Below are 15,738 nucleotides of genomic sequence, written 5' to 3'. Positions count from 1 at the left end.
CACAAGAACATGACAACAAACATAACACACAAAAGAACCAGAATTACCTGCATAGTAGAAGCAAACTGGGCCTCATTCTCCATTGGCTCCTCAGCTGTTCCATGCTGAACGCTGGCCAATACAGATGATTTGAAGAAAAATCGCCAGTTATTGTGCAGGATCTGGTAAAGTAGCTCAAACAACTCCATCTTCACATCTGGCGAGGCTCGCTGGAGAGCAAGAAAGGAGCATGAGAAGCAAACTAGCAAAGAACACAATCTAATCTAAAATGATTTGTAATCTGATTCTAATGGGACTCAAGTCCAAATAAATTCTCTAGTATCAAGCAAAACATTGGCAGAATGCAAGGGGTTAGACAAGAAATACAAGGCGGCACAAGAATAACACGGAGTAAAGAACATGGTTCCTTGAACCTGCTCCACCTTTCAATTAAACAGTTAAACTTTCACATCAACACCACTGCCTCACATTATATCTCCATTTCTTTAGTACCCAAGATCTATTCGATAGTTTTGCATAATTTCAGGAATTGTGCATACAGTGCTTTACAGCAGACAATACTAAAAATAAGTTATACCGACATTAAATGGCTACAGAGAACATATCAACATGGTTACCTTCAGTGCTGATACTCTAACAAAAAAATCTGAACAGTTGTGCTATACCAACACTGGAGATGCAACTGTGTCTCAGCTTTACCTCTGCAATGATTGGGTAGACCTGCTCCATACACAAGGAGATGATGCTGGGGAGGAATGGTTTGAATGCCTGCCCAGGCTCCTGGACCACCACCTGCAGGATCTTCAAGAACTTTTCCACTACACGGCAACCTCCACTACCCTCCTCCAGGATACTCTCTGCCAGCTGCTCCCTGCATAGATGGGATAAATACAGAATGATGTTGGGCACTGAATTAAGTCTTTCAAGTGTAATTAAGTACAGGAGCAGGATTCTTTACCTCCAAACTCCCATCCCTATGATGAGTATGAAGATCAGCCACTTTCCTAGTGATGCCAGGATAACAGTCTCCACATTCCAAGCAACATCCAAAGAGCAAAGCTCTGACTACCCACATGCCTTTTCCCAGCCTGGGAGAAAATGACGCTGTTCTCCTGGTGACAACTGGGCAGGGCTCAGTTCCCCCTCCCCCAACAAAGCAGAGTTACCTGGTAAACATGTTTAGGAAGGTTTGGATAATCTGTTCTGCAAAGGGAACACCCATCTGCACCCTGAGGCCTTGAAACAAAGTGAGGAAGAAGCTGAGCATCTCATCTGTAACACCTGAAAGAAAGGAGGAAATCTATATTGAACTTTAAGAGGCAACAGTTCCTAATTGTACACAATCCCATAGCTACATATCAAGCAATAACTCCATGAAGATGCATCAAGCAACAGCGGGTACGATGGTGCAAGGAGAAACCAGCACAAATTCTAAGCAAATATTGAGAGCAAGACGCCATCAGCTCTAGATTTGAGAAACCGGTAAGTGGACTTAAAACAGTGGTGTTGATCTTGTTGCCCATTACCATTTTAAGTCCAGAGCCAACTGATGTAAAGGAAAGCTTCCTAGTTTCTGGATACAAACTTTGCCAACTTGATATTTTTAACAGGGAGTCTGATTAAAACATCAGTTTTCCTAGAAATCTCAAGTGCATAAAGTGAACCTTAATTACTTATTTACAAAACACAAACTAGCAACCCAGAAGCAGTGAGCTTTCATATCAATCCCTTCTTCCTAAAGAAATCACTTCTAAGCAGTTCAGCATGGAGATCAGAGGGTACAAGCCACAATATCTGTTCAAGAGGGCTGGTCATAAAAATCAGCCTAAGTCAGTTGAGAATGAGCCTCAGCCGAAATGGATAACAAATCAGACAGGAATTGGCTTCTACTTAAGTGTTGAGGAGAATCTTTTAAGTATATCAATTTACTGACTGAAGTACACAGTGGCACTTCAAATGGGAAGATCAAATCATAGGAATAGGAGGAAATCATTCAAATATATTGTTATCATTCAACTAGATCACGGCAGATCTGTGTCTTAACTCTATCACCCATTTTCCAATCCAAAAGTAATCTATTTGACACCAAACCAAGGCTCAAAATACACAATGCAGATGGTGAATTAGTCCCAAGAGCCCTAAAATTGCTCTGGAAAATTCAATTACAGGGCAGAGAAAAGTCACTCTTCTTTCTGGAATGTCAGAATCTAAGAGCTGGTCCTCCAATCACAAGCTGGTTGTCTTTTGCGCTTATTGTTGGGAGGCTCAGCAAAGAGCCTGCATTAAGTATTTTTTTGGGGAGATGGGGTGCGGCTGTGTGGAGGAGAGGACAGATGCCCGTATTTATTTAACTGAGATCTCCCAGCCTGTGGAAAATGCTTACATTGATGATTTTGTGCACATGGGTGTGTGTTTCATTTTTTAAATGAATCATTTGTTTCTAACTTGTACTTTCTACCACGACAATTTCAAATATAGTGGAACCCTGAAATTAATGCTCCTCTTATGTACTATAACAATGTTTAGCAGAGAGTGATGGTTTTTGAGGAAGTTGTTAAATTCTTCTGATTAGGCTTCAGTGCCAGCCCAAATATTTCATACACCAACACAAAACAAAGTCAGATTACTTTGACTGTGAGAGATAGTAGGAACTGCAGATGCTGGAGAATCTGAGATAACAAGGGTCTAGGCCCAAAACGTCAGCCTTACTTTGACTGTATTATCTGATTAAGGATAGAGGGAATGAAAAGGTAGCCCCCAAAAATCAAAACGATAGTTCTGAAGAAAATTGTATTGCAACCTCTGGTTCTTACTCTACCACACTTATTTTAAAGGAAATTCATTTGTTGATACAGGAACAATGTTACAAAGTAGCTGGATATTCAAATATTGCAGGTTCCTAACCTCAAATTCAATCTGCGTGATAGAAAATCAATTCTTTCAGATCTCACAGCTAAATTGAGTTAAATAAATAAGCGAAGCATGACTCCAAGATGAATTTATGTTTAAACCAGTTAGATTTATTAATGGCTCTTGCCAATTCAACTTAAGGACCGTGACATTCAACTAAAAAAAACTGTGGGCTACATTGAGAAAAAGAAAGAATGGTTTAAAAAAAATTTCAGTATTTGAAAGGTTCACTGTATATTTTGGAAATAACCTGACACCAATGCCAAGCATTGTAAACAACTGTTTGAACAAGCCATACAAGAAGTTTGAGTTGCAGATGATCAAGAGGAGGGGTGTACGGATGTAGCTTTTGCTGACAAGTTGACTGATCTGTGGGCTAGTTACTAATGATGGAGATCTTTTGATTGTGCCCGTGTGCAAGGAAGGCAGGGGGTGGGGAGCAGACAGGCAGTTGTTTATTTCTTCCCAGCTCAGAAGCAGCATCTATATTCTGTGTACTCAAAACTGAATTTTAAAGATAAGAAAACCACCATATCTTTCCTGCAATAGTTGCTGTAAGCTGTGATTTTCAACTGGCAAGTCAAAAACTCTAAGTGAACTAGCCACCTAGTGTCCCTTACCAACCAGTGAGAACATCTGCAGAAAGACTGAAGCAATGTGCTCGCCAGAAGAGTCACTAGGTCAATCATAAAAAAAAGCAGAACATCGGTCTTTTGGCCCATCAAGTCTGCTCCACCATTTGATTGTGGCTCATATTTCTTAACCCCATTCTCTAGCCTTCTCACCATAATACCTGATCCCCTTACTAATCAAAAACCTCTCTGCATCTTAAATACACTCAATTACTTGACCTCTGCAGCAATGAGTTTCACAGATCCAGCACACTCTGGCTGAAGAAATTCCTTATGTCGGTTCTAAAGGGTCAGCCCTTCAACTCCGAATCTGTGTTCTCAGGTCCTAGTCTCTCCTATTAGTAGAAACACCATCTCCACATCCATTCCATCCAAGCATCTCAATATTTTGCAAATTTCAAATCAGATCCGCCCTCATCCTTTTAAACTTCATTGATTTATGGAACCAGGGACCTCAACCACTCCTTACAAGACAAATCCTTCATTTCCTGCATCATTATTGTGAACCTCTTTGGAGCCCCTCCCATACCAGCACATCCTTCCTTAGGTACAGGGCCCAAAACTTCAGTATTCCAAATGCAGTCCGAGCAGAGCTTTATACAGCCTCAGCATTACATGCCTGCTCTTGTACTCTAGCCCTCTCAAAATGAATGCCAACTTAGCATTTGCCTTCCCAAACTGCCATTTGAGCCTGCATACTAACCATAAGAGAACCATGAACTAGGATGCCTTTGTGCTTCAAATTTCTGAAACCTTTCCCCATTTAGAAAATAGTCTACGCACCTATTCTTCCTACCAAAGTGCATAACCTCTCACTTTCCCAAACTGTATTCCATTCTTTGCCCATTCCCCCAGACTGTCCAAGTTCTTCTGCAGTCTCCCAGCCTCTTCAACACTACCGGTCCCTCTACCTATTTTTGTGTCGTTGTTAAGTTTGCAACAATGCCCTTCCTTTGTCCAGATTATTAATGCATAACATGAATAACTGCAGTCCCAACACAACCTTTGGAATTCCATTAGTCACTGGCTGTCATCCTGAAAAAGACCCCTTTATTACCACTCTGCATTTTCCCAGCCAGCCAATCCTCTATCCATGCCAGTAGCTTGCCCCTAACACCATGGGCTTTTACTTGATTTAGCAACCGCCTGTGCAGCACCTTGACAAGGGCCTTCTGGAAATCCAAATAGATCACATCCACAGGCTCTCCTTTGTGTGACATGCTCATTACTTCCTGTTAAAAATCTGACAGATTTGTCAAGCATGACCTCCTCTTAAAGCCATGCTGACTCAGCTCTATTTTACTATGCACTTCCAAGTACTCCACAATCTCAAACTTAATAATGGACTCCACCTCAACAATAGAACCTGTCGACAAAGACTACTGAACTGTCTTTCCAGTTTTTTCTGGCTTATCTATTTTTCCTGTTTGTTTGAGCGTTTAAGGGCAAATTTATAAAGGGATTCGTGTTTTAATCAGTAGTATTACAAACCATCAGCAACGTTTACCTGTAACTAGAGTAATAACTTGTAATGAATAGAAATTCTTCTTCAACATAGAAACCTAGTTCATGTTTTCTATTAATCTGGGTTTGAAACCCAGGTAAATTCGGGATCTTTACATGCTTCATTAAGTCTTCAACTTTGTGACAACTCCAGGAATAACGGGCCTCAATTTTCAGCATGCAACCCTAGTGAGGTACAACAATCATTGATTCCTCCAATACAATCCTCTTACAAAGCTTCTGGTGCACATTACTGACCCGAGTTAAAGAGTGAGGTGGGGACTGATCCTTAACAGGCTTGAAATGAGACTTGCAATCATTTAAAGTACTGTACAACCTCCCTGCAAGCTGCAGTGACTACAATTCCCTCAAGTGTTGGTTGCTGGAGGAACTTGGGCTCAGAATTGGTGAGCTGGAGCGTGAACTTCGTACACTGTGGCACATGGGGAGGTGGGGGTTGGGGGGTGGGCTGGGTTACCTGGACACTTTCAGGAGTCAGTCACACCTGGTAGATTAAGTACCTCAAATTCCATCAGTGGTCACAAACAGCAGGGTGTGACTGCAAGTGCAGCAGGTAGAGGGATCCTGTATTCAGGAACAGAGGAGCCTTGGCCCTTGACCTTGTCCAACAGATACGAGGTACTTGTTCCTGGTGTGGATGAGAAACAGGGCTGTAGGGAGGATTAGCCAGCTGACCACAGCACCATGATACAGGAGACTATTTGGGTGAGTGGGTAGGTGGGAGAGGGAGGGAGAAGCAAAGAGACAAGTGGTAATTGTAGGGGATTCTATAATGAGGGGAATAGATAGCATCCTTTGTAAACAGGATAGTGCGGCCCACATGGTGCGTTGCCTACCCGGTGCCAGGGTGAGGGACATCTGAACAGCGTGAAAAGGATACTGGGGGGAGGGAGAAGGATCCAGTTGTTGTGGTCCACTTCAGGACAAGCAACATAGATGAGGAAAGGAGGACCCATTTGGGGATTATCAGGAACTAGGAACTAAATTAAAGAACAGGACCTCAAGGATTATAATCTCTGGTTTATCTGAGCCACTTGCAAATTGGCATAGGGACACAAGAATAAAAGGGAAGTAAACATGTGGCTAAAGGAGTGCTGTGGGAAAGAGGGATTCAATTTCATGGGGCACTGGCATCAATATTGAAACAGGAGGGATCTGTACCATTGGGACGGTCTCCACCTGAACTGAGCTGGGATTGATATTCTAGCGTAAAAAGGTAAATAGGGTGGTCAACAGGACTTTAAACTGGAAAGTGGGAGGAGGAAGGGAAGGGTAAAAGTAGTATAATAGCTAATGGGAAACAACGCAGGAGGTTATCACGTCGGGGGGGTGGATTCAACTGCACGGAAAAGTATAGAAAAAAATGAAAAGAAAGGAGAACTAAGGGCAAGTTATTAAAGTCTCCAAACACTGTCCTATTGTGCGTTCTGGAAAGGATTAGGGATCTGACTTCAAGCATACTGGATAAACAAATGACCATGAGAAGAGGGATGGTCAATACAGGACTGAAGGTGTTGTATCTGAATGCACGCAGTATATGAAGTAAGATAAATGATCTTGAAATCAGCAGGTATGATGTGGTGGGCAGAGACGTGGCTGCAAGAGGATCAGGACTGGGAGCTAAATATCCAAGAATATACATCCCATCAAAAAGACAGGCAGGTGGGCAGGAGTGCCTTATTGGTAAGAAATGGAATTAAAATCAACAGCAAGAAATGACGTAGAGTCAGGTGATATTGAATCTGTGAGTAGAGTTGAGGAACTGCAAAAGGTAAAAACAAAATCAATGGGAATTACGTACAGGCCTCCAAACAGTAGCCAGAATGTGGGGCACAAGACTCTGTCTGCTGGTGTAAGAAAGGCAAGGTTACAGTGATCATGGGGGGTTTCAATATGCATGCAGAGACCGCTTTGTGGAGTGCCTACGCTCAGTTCACGACAAATGACAACGCCTCCCAGTCGCGAACCACTTCAACTCCCCCTCCCATTCCCTGGACGACATGTCCATCCTGGGCCTCCTCCAGTGCCACATCGATGCCACCCAGAAACTGGAGGAACAGCACCTCATATTCCGCCTTGGAAGCCTACAACCCAATGTAGACTTTACTAGCTTCAAAATCTCCCCACCGCCGACCTCATCACAAGACCAGCACCTCCCCCCTTCTCATCCCCGTCTTCTCTCCCACCTATCCGCTCCTTCCACCTCACTGACCAACCCCCCACCCCAACTTCCTACCTACATTCACCTTTACTAGCTTCATCCCCGCCTCCTTGACCTGTCCATCTTCTCTCCCACCTATCCACTCCATTATCCACCTATCATCGGCTCCCCCCTCTATTTATTTCAGAGCCCCCTTCCCCTCCCCCACTTCTTCAGAAGGGTCCAGGCCAGAAACATCAGCTTTCTGCTCCTCTGATGCTGCCTGGCCTGCTGTGTTCCTTCAGATCCACACCTTGTTATCTCAGACTCCAGCACTGGCAGTTCCTACTATCTCTCAATATGCATGTTGACTGGGAAAATCAGGTTGGTTGTGGATTGCAAGAAAAGGAATTTGTGGAATATCTACAAGATGGCTTTTTGGAATAGCTTGTGGAGGAGCCTGCTAGGGAACAGTCAATTCTGGATTTGGTGATTTGTAATGAGGCAAATTTGATAGGGGGGGTTACAGTCAAGGAACGCTTAGGAAGCAGTGACCATAATATGATAGAATTTATTCTGCAATTTGAGGGAGAAGTTGGAATCCGACAGGCATGAGGGAGGAGCTGGCCAGAATTTACTGGAGAGAAGCCTAGGCAGGCGTTTCTGGGACTAATTTGGGAGACAGCCAAAAAAAAAATCATCCCTAGGGAAAAAAGGGGAGGACAATGTCAGCCATGGCTGACAAGGTAAGTCAGGGAGAGCATAAAAGCAAAAGAGAAAGCATATCCCACTGGAAGCCAGGGGTTTGGGAAGCCTACAAAGACCAACAGAGGACAACCAAAAAACAAAATAAGGAGGGAGAAGATTAAATGATGGTAAGCTAGCCAGTAATAAGAGATTGCAAGAATTTCTTTAGATATCTGAAAGGGTAAAAAGAGAGACATAAGTGGACATTGAGCTGTTAGAAAATGATGCTGGAGTAGTAGTAATGGGTAACAAAAAAATGGTGGAGGAACTGAACAAACGCCTTGCATCAGTCTTCACAATGGAAGGCATGAGTAGCATCCCAAAAATTGAAGAGAGTCGGAGGGCAGAGGCGAGTATGGTGGGCATCACCAAAGAGAAGTGCTAGAAAAACTGAAAGGTCTAAAAGATGGATAAATAACCTGGACAAGATGGACTATATCCCAGACTGCTGAAGGAGATAGTTGAACAGATAGTGGAGACGTTAGTGGTGATCTTTCAGGAATCACGAGTCAGGTAGGATCCCAGAGGACTGGAAAATTGCTAATGTAAACCTCTTGTTTAAGGAGGAAATTACAGGCCAATTAGCCTGACCTTGGTCATTGGTAAGATTTTGGAGTCCATTGTGAAGGACAAGATTTCTGAATACCTGGAAGTGCATGGGGAAAAAGGGCAAAGTCAGCATGGTTTCATCAAGGGGAGGTCATGTCTGACAAATCTGTTAGAATTCTTTGAGGAATTAATAAGCAGATTAGATAGAGGAGAACCAATGGATGTTATCTATTTGGACCTCCAGAAGGCCACTGATGAGGTGGTACTGGAGGTTGCTGAGTAAGATAAGAACCCATGGTGTTAGAGGCAAGGTACTAGCACGGATAGAAGATTGGCCATCTGGCAGAAAGCAGACAGTGAGGATAAACGGGTTTTTCTCAGGATGGCAGCCAGTGAAGTTCCGCAAGAGTCAGTGTTGGAATCACAACTTTTCACTTTGTACATTAATCACCCGGATGAAGGAACTGAGGGCATTCTGGCTAAGTTTGCAGATGATACAAAGATAGGTGGAGGGACAGGTAGTATTGAGGCAGTGGGGAGGCTACAGAAGGATTTGGACAGGTTAGGAGAGAGTGGGCAAAGTGGCAGATGGAATACAATGTGGGAAAGCGAGAGATCATGCACTTTCGTAGGAAGAATACAGGCATAGACTATTTACTAAATGGGGAGAAAATTCAAATGTGTGAAGTGCAAAGGGAGTTGGGAGTCCCAGTCCAGAATTCTAAGGTTAACTTGGATATTGAGTAGGTAGTTAGGAAGGGAAATGCAATGTTGGCATTTATTGCAAGCCAACTAGAATATAAAAGCAAGGATGTACTTTTGAGGCTTTAGAAGGCTCTGTTCAGACCATATTTAGAAAATTGACAGCAAGTTTGGGCCTTGTATCTCAAGGAGGGTATAGTGGCCCTGGACCAGGTCCACAGGAGATTCACAAGAATGATCCCAGGAATGAAAAGCTTAGCATGAGGAACATTTGAAGACTCGGTCAATATTTGATTGGAGTTTAGAAGGATGAGGGGGTATCTAATTGAAACTTACACAATACTGAAAGGCTCAGATAGAGTGGATGTTGGGAAGACGTTTCCATTAGCGGGAGAGACTAGGGCCTGAGGGCACAGCTTTACAGTAAAGGGAAGACCCTTTTGAATGGAAAGGAGAAGAAATGTCTTTAGCCAGAGAGAGTGGTGAATCTATGGAATTCATTACCACGGAAGGTTGTGGAAGCCAGTCATCAAGTAAATAGGTTCTTGATTGTTAAGAGGATCAAAGGTTACAGGGAGAAGGTGGGAGAATAGGGTTGAGAAACACATCGGCCATGGCTGAATGGCAGAGCAGACTCGATGGCCAAATGGCCTAATTTCTGCTCCTATGCCTTATGGTCTTCTAGAACACCAACTTATAGGCTCCCGTTACAGCTTGGGATCTGGACCTCTCACCAAGGACCATACTCATTAGGGCACATTTTAAGCAATGCATTCCTCCCCCTTTGTCACCTGATGGGTCAGATTTTGCGTCAATCACAGCTTTCATCTCCTGATCTTGTTGCTCCAACTGCAAATCTTGTCTCGAGCAAAGGAAAAAAAAAAGTGTGATTGGAGCATGAAAAAAGCAGACTGATTGGAGGAGCAGCTGCTTACAGAATCTGTCTCTAAATGCTTGCAATGAAGTGATTTTCCTGGGTAATTTGATGCTTTTTGGGGGGTAAATCTATCCATATATTTTGAGTGTTCCCATCAATTCACCTTAACTACACAGCCTTTATACTCTTAGCCAATAAGAAATAATTGCTAGGAGATGTCAGCATCATTCTGGACGTCATAACTAGAACAGTGCACTACTGCCACTCTCTTTTTGCCTAGGTGATTCAAATTCAAGTTCTAAGTGCCAGATGCATGTATGTAATACATTTAGCTTAATGACAGATAAAGCTTTTTATTGCCAAAACCCAGTGTCAGCTGAAAACACTGCATCTATAGCAGATCTATAGGAGCAGGGACGCTCTGCACCATGGCCACAGTTTTGCTGCCCCATGGCCACAGTTTTGCTGCCCCAATAACATTACCATTAACACAAGACTTGAGAGCAAAGGTGACAAGGGTAGTTTTCAAAATATTTCACTTGCAAATGTATTTATTTATTAACCTATTTTCCTGCGTGGACTGCTTGCTTCTTGGGAATAGCTGACTTAGACAGCTAATTGTAATGAGAGCTCCATAGTTAGCACACATTTATAGACACAGAAGAGTGCCTTTGCTAAGGAAGAAAACTTTTTCTTGTTTACTCTATTCAATGTTGATAAGAGTTCAGCGTTGAACTTGCCAATCTTTGGGGCATAAACAAACTTGCAGGCTCAGCTGGATCTCTCCACTATACACAAAGTCGGAGAACAAGTTTAATTGAAATATCGTCAGTGAACTCAAAAGTCCCAGAAGAACTGGGTCAGCCAAAACCCTGAGATGGTCGCACATTTACCCCTCTCTCAACTATCTCCATACCTAGCATTCCTAGGAGATCAGGTCCTTCTCACTTCATTCATCTGTGATTCTAACCCCACCCTCTCATCCATGGAATCCCTCTAATCTACCACGTCCAACTCTGCTCCACAAACTACTCACCATTGACTCACATTTGTCACCAGGTGAGAATTAAGACTATTGCTCCATTCTTGTGCTGCAGTCAAGAAAGAACACTGCTGATTTTACTCAAAGCTGTACAAGGTAAACAAATTCATATCACTTTTAATCGACTGTGAACCAGGTGCCACAAGATTCTTGTGGATCACTGACTATTTTTAAATTAGGATTTTATTGGAAACTGTTTCATGTCACTAAGTATTCATGGTATGCAAATGAATAACAGTACAAACCTGCATCACGCTGGCATAATGCCAGACATGCTACAAGAAAGCCACTGATTTTACCCTGTGCCTCAACTATTAGGAAGCAAAAACATTGCACCTTGCACATTACGTTTTCTGGTGGTGTGGGCTGTATAAAATTCTCTTCTATAGAAGTGCTGCAGTGAAACTGAAATAGCTTTGGTCGAGGACTAGGCTTTTTTGGATTTGTCAGACAGGCAGAGTTTCTTTGGATTTTTAATTTTTCTAACATTTTCCCCATGGGACCCTGTGCCTGGGGATTGGTGATAGTGAGAGCAAGAACGCATCTGTGCATCGGGATAATGGTGACCACATCAGTTAACTACCGTTGTGTCAAACAGATTAGAAAGATGAATGCAACCTTTAATGACCACTACAAACCAGTTAATAAGAATGCTCATATTTTTGAGATCAAAAGCAAACTATACTGCAAACCAAGTATCTTACCAGGTTGGTGAATAAAGACTGGGAAGAGTGCCAGGGAGACCTGCACTGACTCCTGCAGAGACTGGTAGCAGATTTGGCGGGATTTCGTCACTTCTCCGGAGATATTCTCCACGATGTACCTCAGGATGCTCAGTGTTTCCTGGACAACCACTTTTGCTAAAAAAACGAACGGTATGAAAATCAAAACAGTTCACGTGGAATAGTATTCTGGAACTTCATAGACTAGAAACAGCTTCAAATGTCTGCCTCCTTTTAAACCATGCATAGATTGAAGAACTTGATGTTTATTGCAGACTGGTGCTTCAGCAGTGGTATACGTTCTGAATGTCACTATTTCTATTTAGTAAAGCAGCTGAGAGTCTTTAATGTGCCATTTTGGAGGCCAGTAGGACAGAGGCCATTTATGCATTGCAGTACTGAAGAATCAGGAATTCTAACCATCTCAGAGAATTCATTCTTACATACAAGCAATGGTTATTGCTAGTGTTAGTAGCAAGTGCAAAGAGCCAAAGTTTACTTATAGAGAAATACAATCTGTATTGTAAAAAGGAAAACAGGGAAACAAACAAAAGAATAGGCAATAATCTGAGATTGGGGAGTTAGACAGATCAAATCACTTAAATTCATCTATGGATTTGTGACAAACAATTAATGGCAGGCTGAGATGAGATGAGATGATGCACAACTTCAAGGCTGTCCAACTTTATTGGTCAGAGTATTTCCAAACAAATTTCCAACAAGAGTTCCACTTTGTTGACACATCCTGTTGTTTAATGGCTCTTCACAAAGTCAAACATGCTTTCCCAAAGTAAGTCTAAATGTAACCATTTTATTCCTGCATTATTCAGATACTGCTAGGCACACAGTGCTGCGGAAGAGCAGAGCTGTTCATCTTGTTAGTAGACGACCACAGCAATAAATGTACACGGCAGCGATTAAAAACAAAATGCAGCAAATAAATACTTACTGTTCCCTAGACCCACTTTGCCCTGTGATAATCCTGTGTTTTCTTTGAGTCGTCGATATTCTCTGGTGAGGGTTGAAATGAGGTTGGCGTGATTGGTGGAACGGACTGCCCACTGCTGTTCACTCTCAGGAAGGTTTGGCCACGGTAAGAGCAACATGTTGGACAGTGCCCTGCACACTAGCACTTTGCCCTAGCAGGAGAACACCAATTAGTCAAAGCAGTTCAACAGGCAGCCCAATATTCAACACTTACTAAACAAAAACTGCTAATGAAGCAGCTCTCAAGGTTTGAGGGCAGCTCCCCCAAAATCAGAGTTTTGGCATTCTAACTGCAAATTTCACCAGAACTTGCATTTTGAAGAGGGCATGGGACCTACTGTCTATATGCAAAGCCGAGTGTAGGAGGAGAATTTGAAAAGGCTGCCAAAAAAGGTGTATGGGATGCTCTGATTTATAAATACAGGAGCAAAATCAGAAACAGGAATGTGAGTAAACAGTTTGCTTTATTACCCCCCACTGTCTAGCTAGACAAAGAGCAATTTAGAATCAACCACTAATTGGTGGGTCTAGACATGATGAGACACGTCTCCAGATTAATCCAGTTAAATCCAGTTTTGCTATCATACCCCGGGACCCATGATTAGCATACCCAATACAGGCAAAATTATTTCTGATCATCCAAATTCACTTACAGTAAAGTTTCAGCACCTATAACTAGTTTATAACCACAATTTATTGATGGTTGGCTTTGTAGAATGACAGCCACAGAAAGAAGACAGGAAAATATTAACATTCAATTTGGTAGAGGATTCAGAATCTTAAGCGGTGGACAACAGGGACCAAACAGTGTTAGAGCTCCTCTACTGACAATGACCCAACTTTAGTAAGTTTTTTGCAAGTCCAGGTACAGTGGTATTGCCAGGTAGATTCTTGTGTGGGATTCAGCCAAATTTAAACAAAAAAACTGCAGATGCTTAAATAAAAAGCAAACTGGAGATACTTAACAGGCCTGGCAGCATTTATTGAGGTACAGAGTTATTGTTTAGGGTCTGATAGGACTCTGCTTCAGAACACAATCTTTGTTCATCCATTGAGAGGTATGTGAAAGCCCTCTTTCCTTCTCCCCTAGGATTGATCACTTTACCACTTTACTAACCAGGTATATGCTGCTCACACTATATATGTGTCAAGCATTACCCAATATTGAATTATTACTCCCTTAACTGTACTGCTCAGCAGTAAATGCAATGGTAGTTATAGATCAGCATTATTTAACCATAATGCTGCATCATAATCACGTGGCAAGTTCCTTAAGACTTACAAAGGCAGCAGCTCTCCTCAAAACTCAAGCCCTTCACAACACATTATTCTCATGTGGGATCAACATTTGTTTTTCAGCTCAACAATAGCATTACAAATAAAACAAACACCATCTCAGCAGTGGCGAGGCCATTGAGAGACTTTTTCAATCGCACATTCAGGATGGCAAAAAAACTTGTATTCTGCTGGTTTCACCAAACACAGTTGTGCTGCCAGCTGTGAATATTTCTCAAAGATAACATTTCAATGGCCTACTTGAGTGCTTTTAAAGGTACAAACTGGAAATTCATTTTTGATCAGTTTGATGTACTCTTAATTTACCTCCTGAGGGAGCTGTCGAGCAGAACCATCTGAAATCCTATCGAAGATTTTCTGTACTGCTTGGATTCTAACCAGAAAAACAGGACGCACTGTGGTGGCTAGTGACAGCAACAAATGGCATGCTGAGAGCAAGAGTTTCTCTGGCACCTGCAGGGAGAATTCTGTTAATGACAGATAGGCTGGAAATCAATCACCCCATAAGCTTTAACATGGCAATCTCAGGGTTAGAATTTACAGAAGACACTGAATTGTGCAGGACATCAGAAATACAAAGTAAACAAGTTGACATGATACTAACTGATGTTATTGCTAGATCAGTCAGACCCCAGACTGAAGGCTGAAAAGACTTTTGGTTTTAGCAAGGCGGTCTCCCACAAAAACAAACACAATGTTGCACATTTGCTTTTAACAATAAAGTGGGAGTTAATTACTCAATATTAAGTGAAAAAATAAAATAAACCAAACTACATACATAGAACACGGTTAAAGATTGCAAAACACAGGAAAATATAATCTTACTAATCCCAACAGCATGTCACAACACCAGAGAGAAATCCCTTCTCTACAAGAGGGACTGGCCCAGTAGCATCTATTCCTGATGGCAAAAATCTGATGGCTTCTTGATTTCTCAAAACTGAGCTTGGACTTCCTCATCTTCACATAACCTTTCCTGAATTTTAACCATAGACTTCTGGTCTGGAACTTAAACTAAACTCCTTTCAAGAAGTAATCCATTTTTAACAATGCTAAATTACCTTCTCCCTTTCTCAAATGTAACTGCTTTACATATTCAGCTTCAGGTAAGAGCCTGCAGAGCTGCCCAAACAAACTAAAAAGCTATTTTCCAATCTATGGGTGATTCCTCAAAAAAAAAGGAAAATGTCTCCAAACTGGAACCTAAAGGCACAACTGTTCATCTTTGCTCATAAAATTCTCCCAGTGTGAACAAAAATCATTAGCCTCCAAAACACAGACTGCTTTTCAAATGACATCACAATGATTACAAGATACTAACAAAGTTAAATCATTAAACATCTTCAGTTACACAAAATTCGTTTGCCACTGAAATTCAAAATCAAAACTCAATGTTGAAGAACTCACAAATCATACACTGTGCATTACAACATTCATAGGAGGAATATTAGGTGCTTACAAAGGATACCAGGTTTGAATCAAGCAGCTTACTGGTACAGTCAGGCACCTGTGACGTTTTGGGTCTTTGTAGTGAAACTAGGTACATACACACACTAAATGCCATCATAAATACTGACCTGCAACTTCTTGATGCACGAATCATACATACC

The 15,738-nt window shown here is 42.0% G+C and overlaps 1 protein-coding gene across 2 annotated transcripts in view; it reads right to left on the bottom strand.

Annotated features, from left to right (window-relative positions):
- The window catches only part of xpo6 (exportin 6), a 109,058-nt gene that overhangs the window by 19,164 nt on the left and 74,156 nt on the right, over positions 1–15,738 (bottom strand). For both annotated transcript variants that reach the window (XM_020528600.2, XM_048609561.1), the window contains exons 16-21: positions 14,435–14,581; positions 12,795–12,984; positions 11,828–11,983; positions 1,167–1,281; positions 700–871; positions 48–209 (exon numbers count right to left, since the gene is read on the bottom strand). In XM_020528600.2, coding sequence (XP_020384189.2) covers positions 48–209; positions 700–871; positions 1,167–1,281; positions 11,828–11,983; positions 12,795–12,984; positions 14,435–14,581 — 942 coding nt within the window. The remainder of the gene's footprint in view (positions 1–47; positions 210–699; positions 872–1,166; positions 1,282–11,827; positions 11,984–12,794; positions 12,985–14,434; positions 14,582–15,738) is intronic.

This window comes from Rhincodon typus, chromosome 21 (assembly GCF_021869965.1).
Source record: "Rhincodon typus isolate 14 chromosome 21, sRhiTyp1.1, whole genome shotgun sequence".
NCBI lineage: Eukaryota > Metazoa > Chordata > Chondrichthyes > Orectolobiformes > Rhincodontidae > Rhincodon > Rhincodon typus.
Note: the sequence above shows the minus strand (reverse complement) of the source record. Positions and strands in the feature narration are given on the sequence as shown.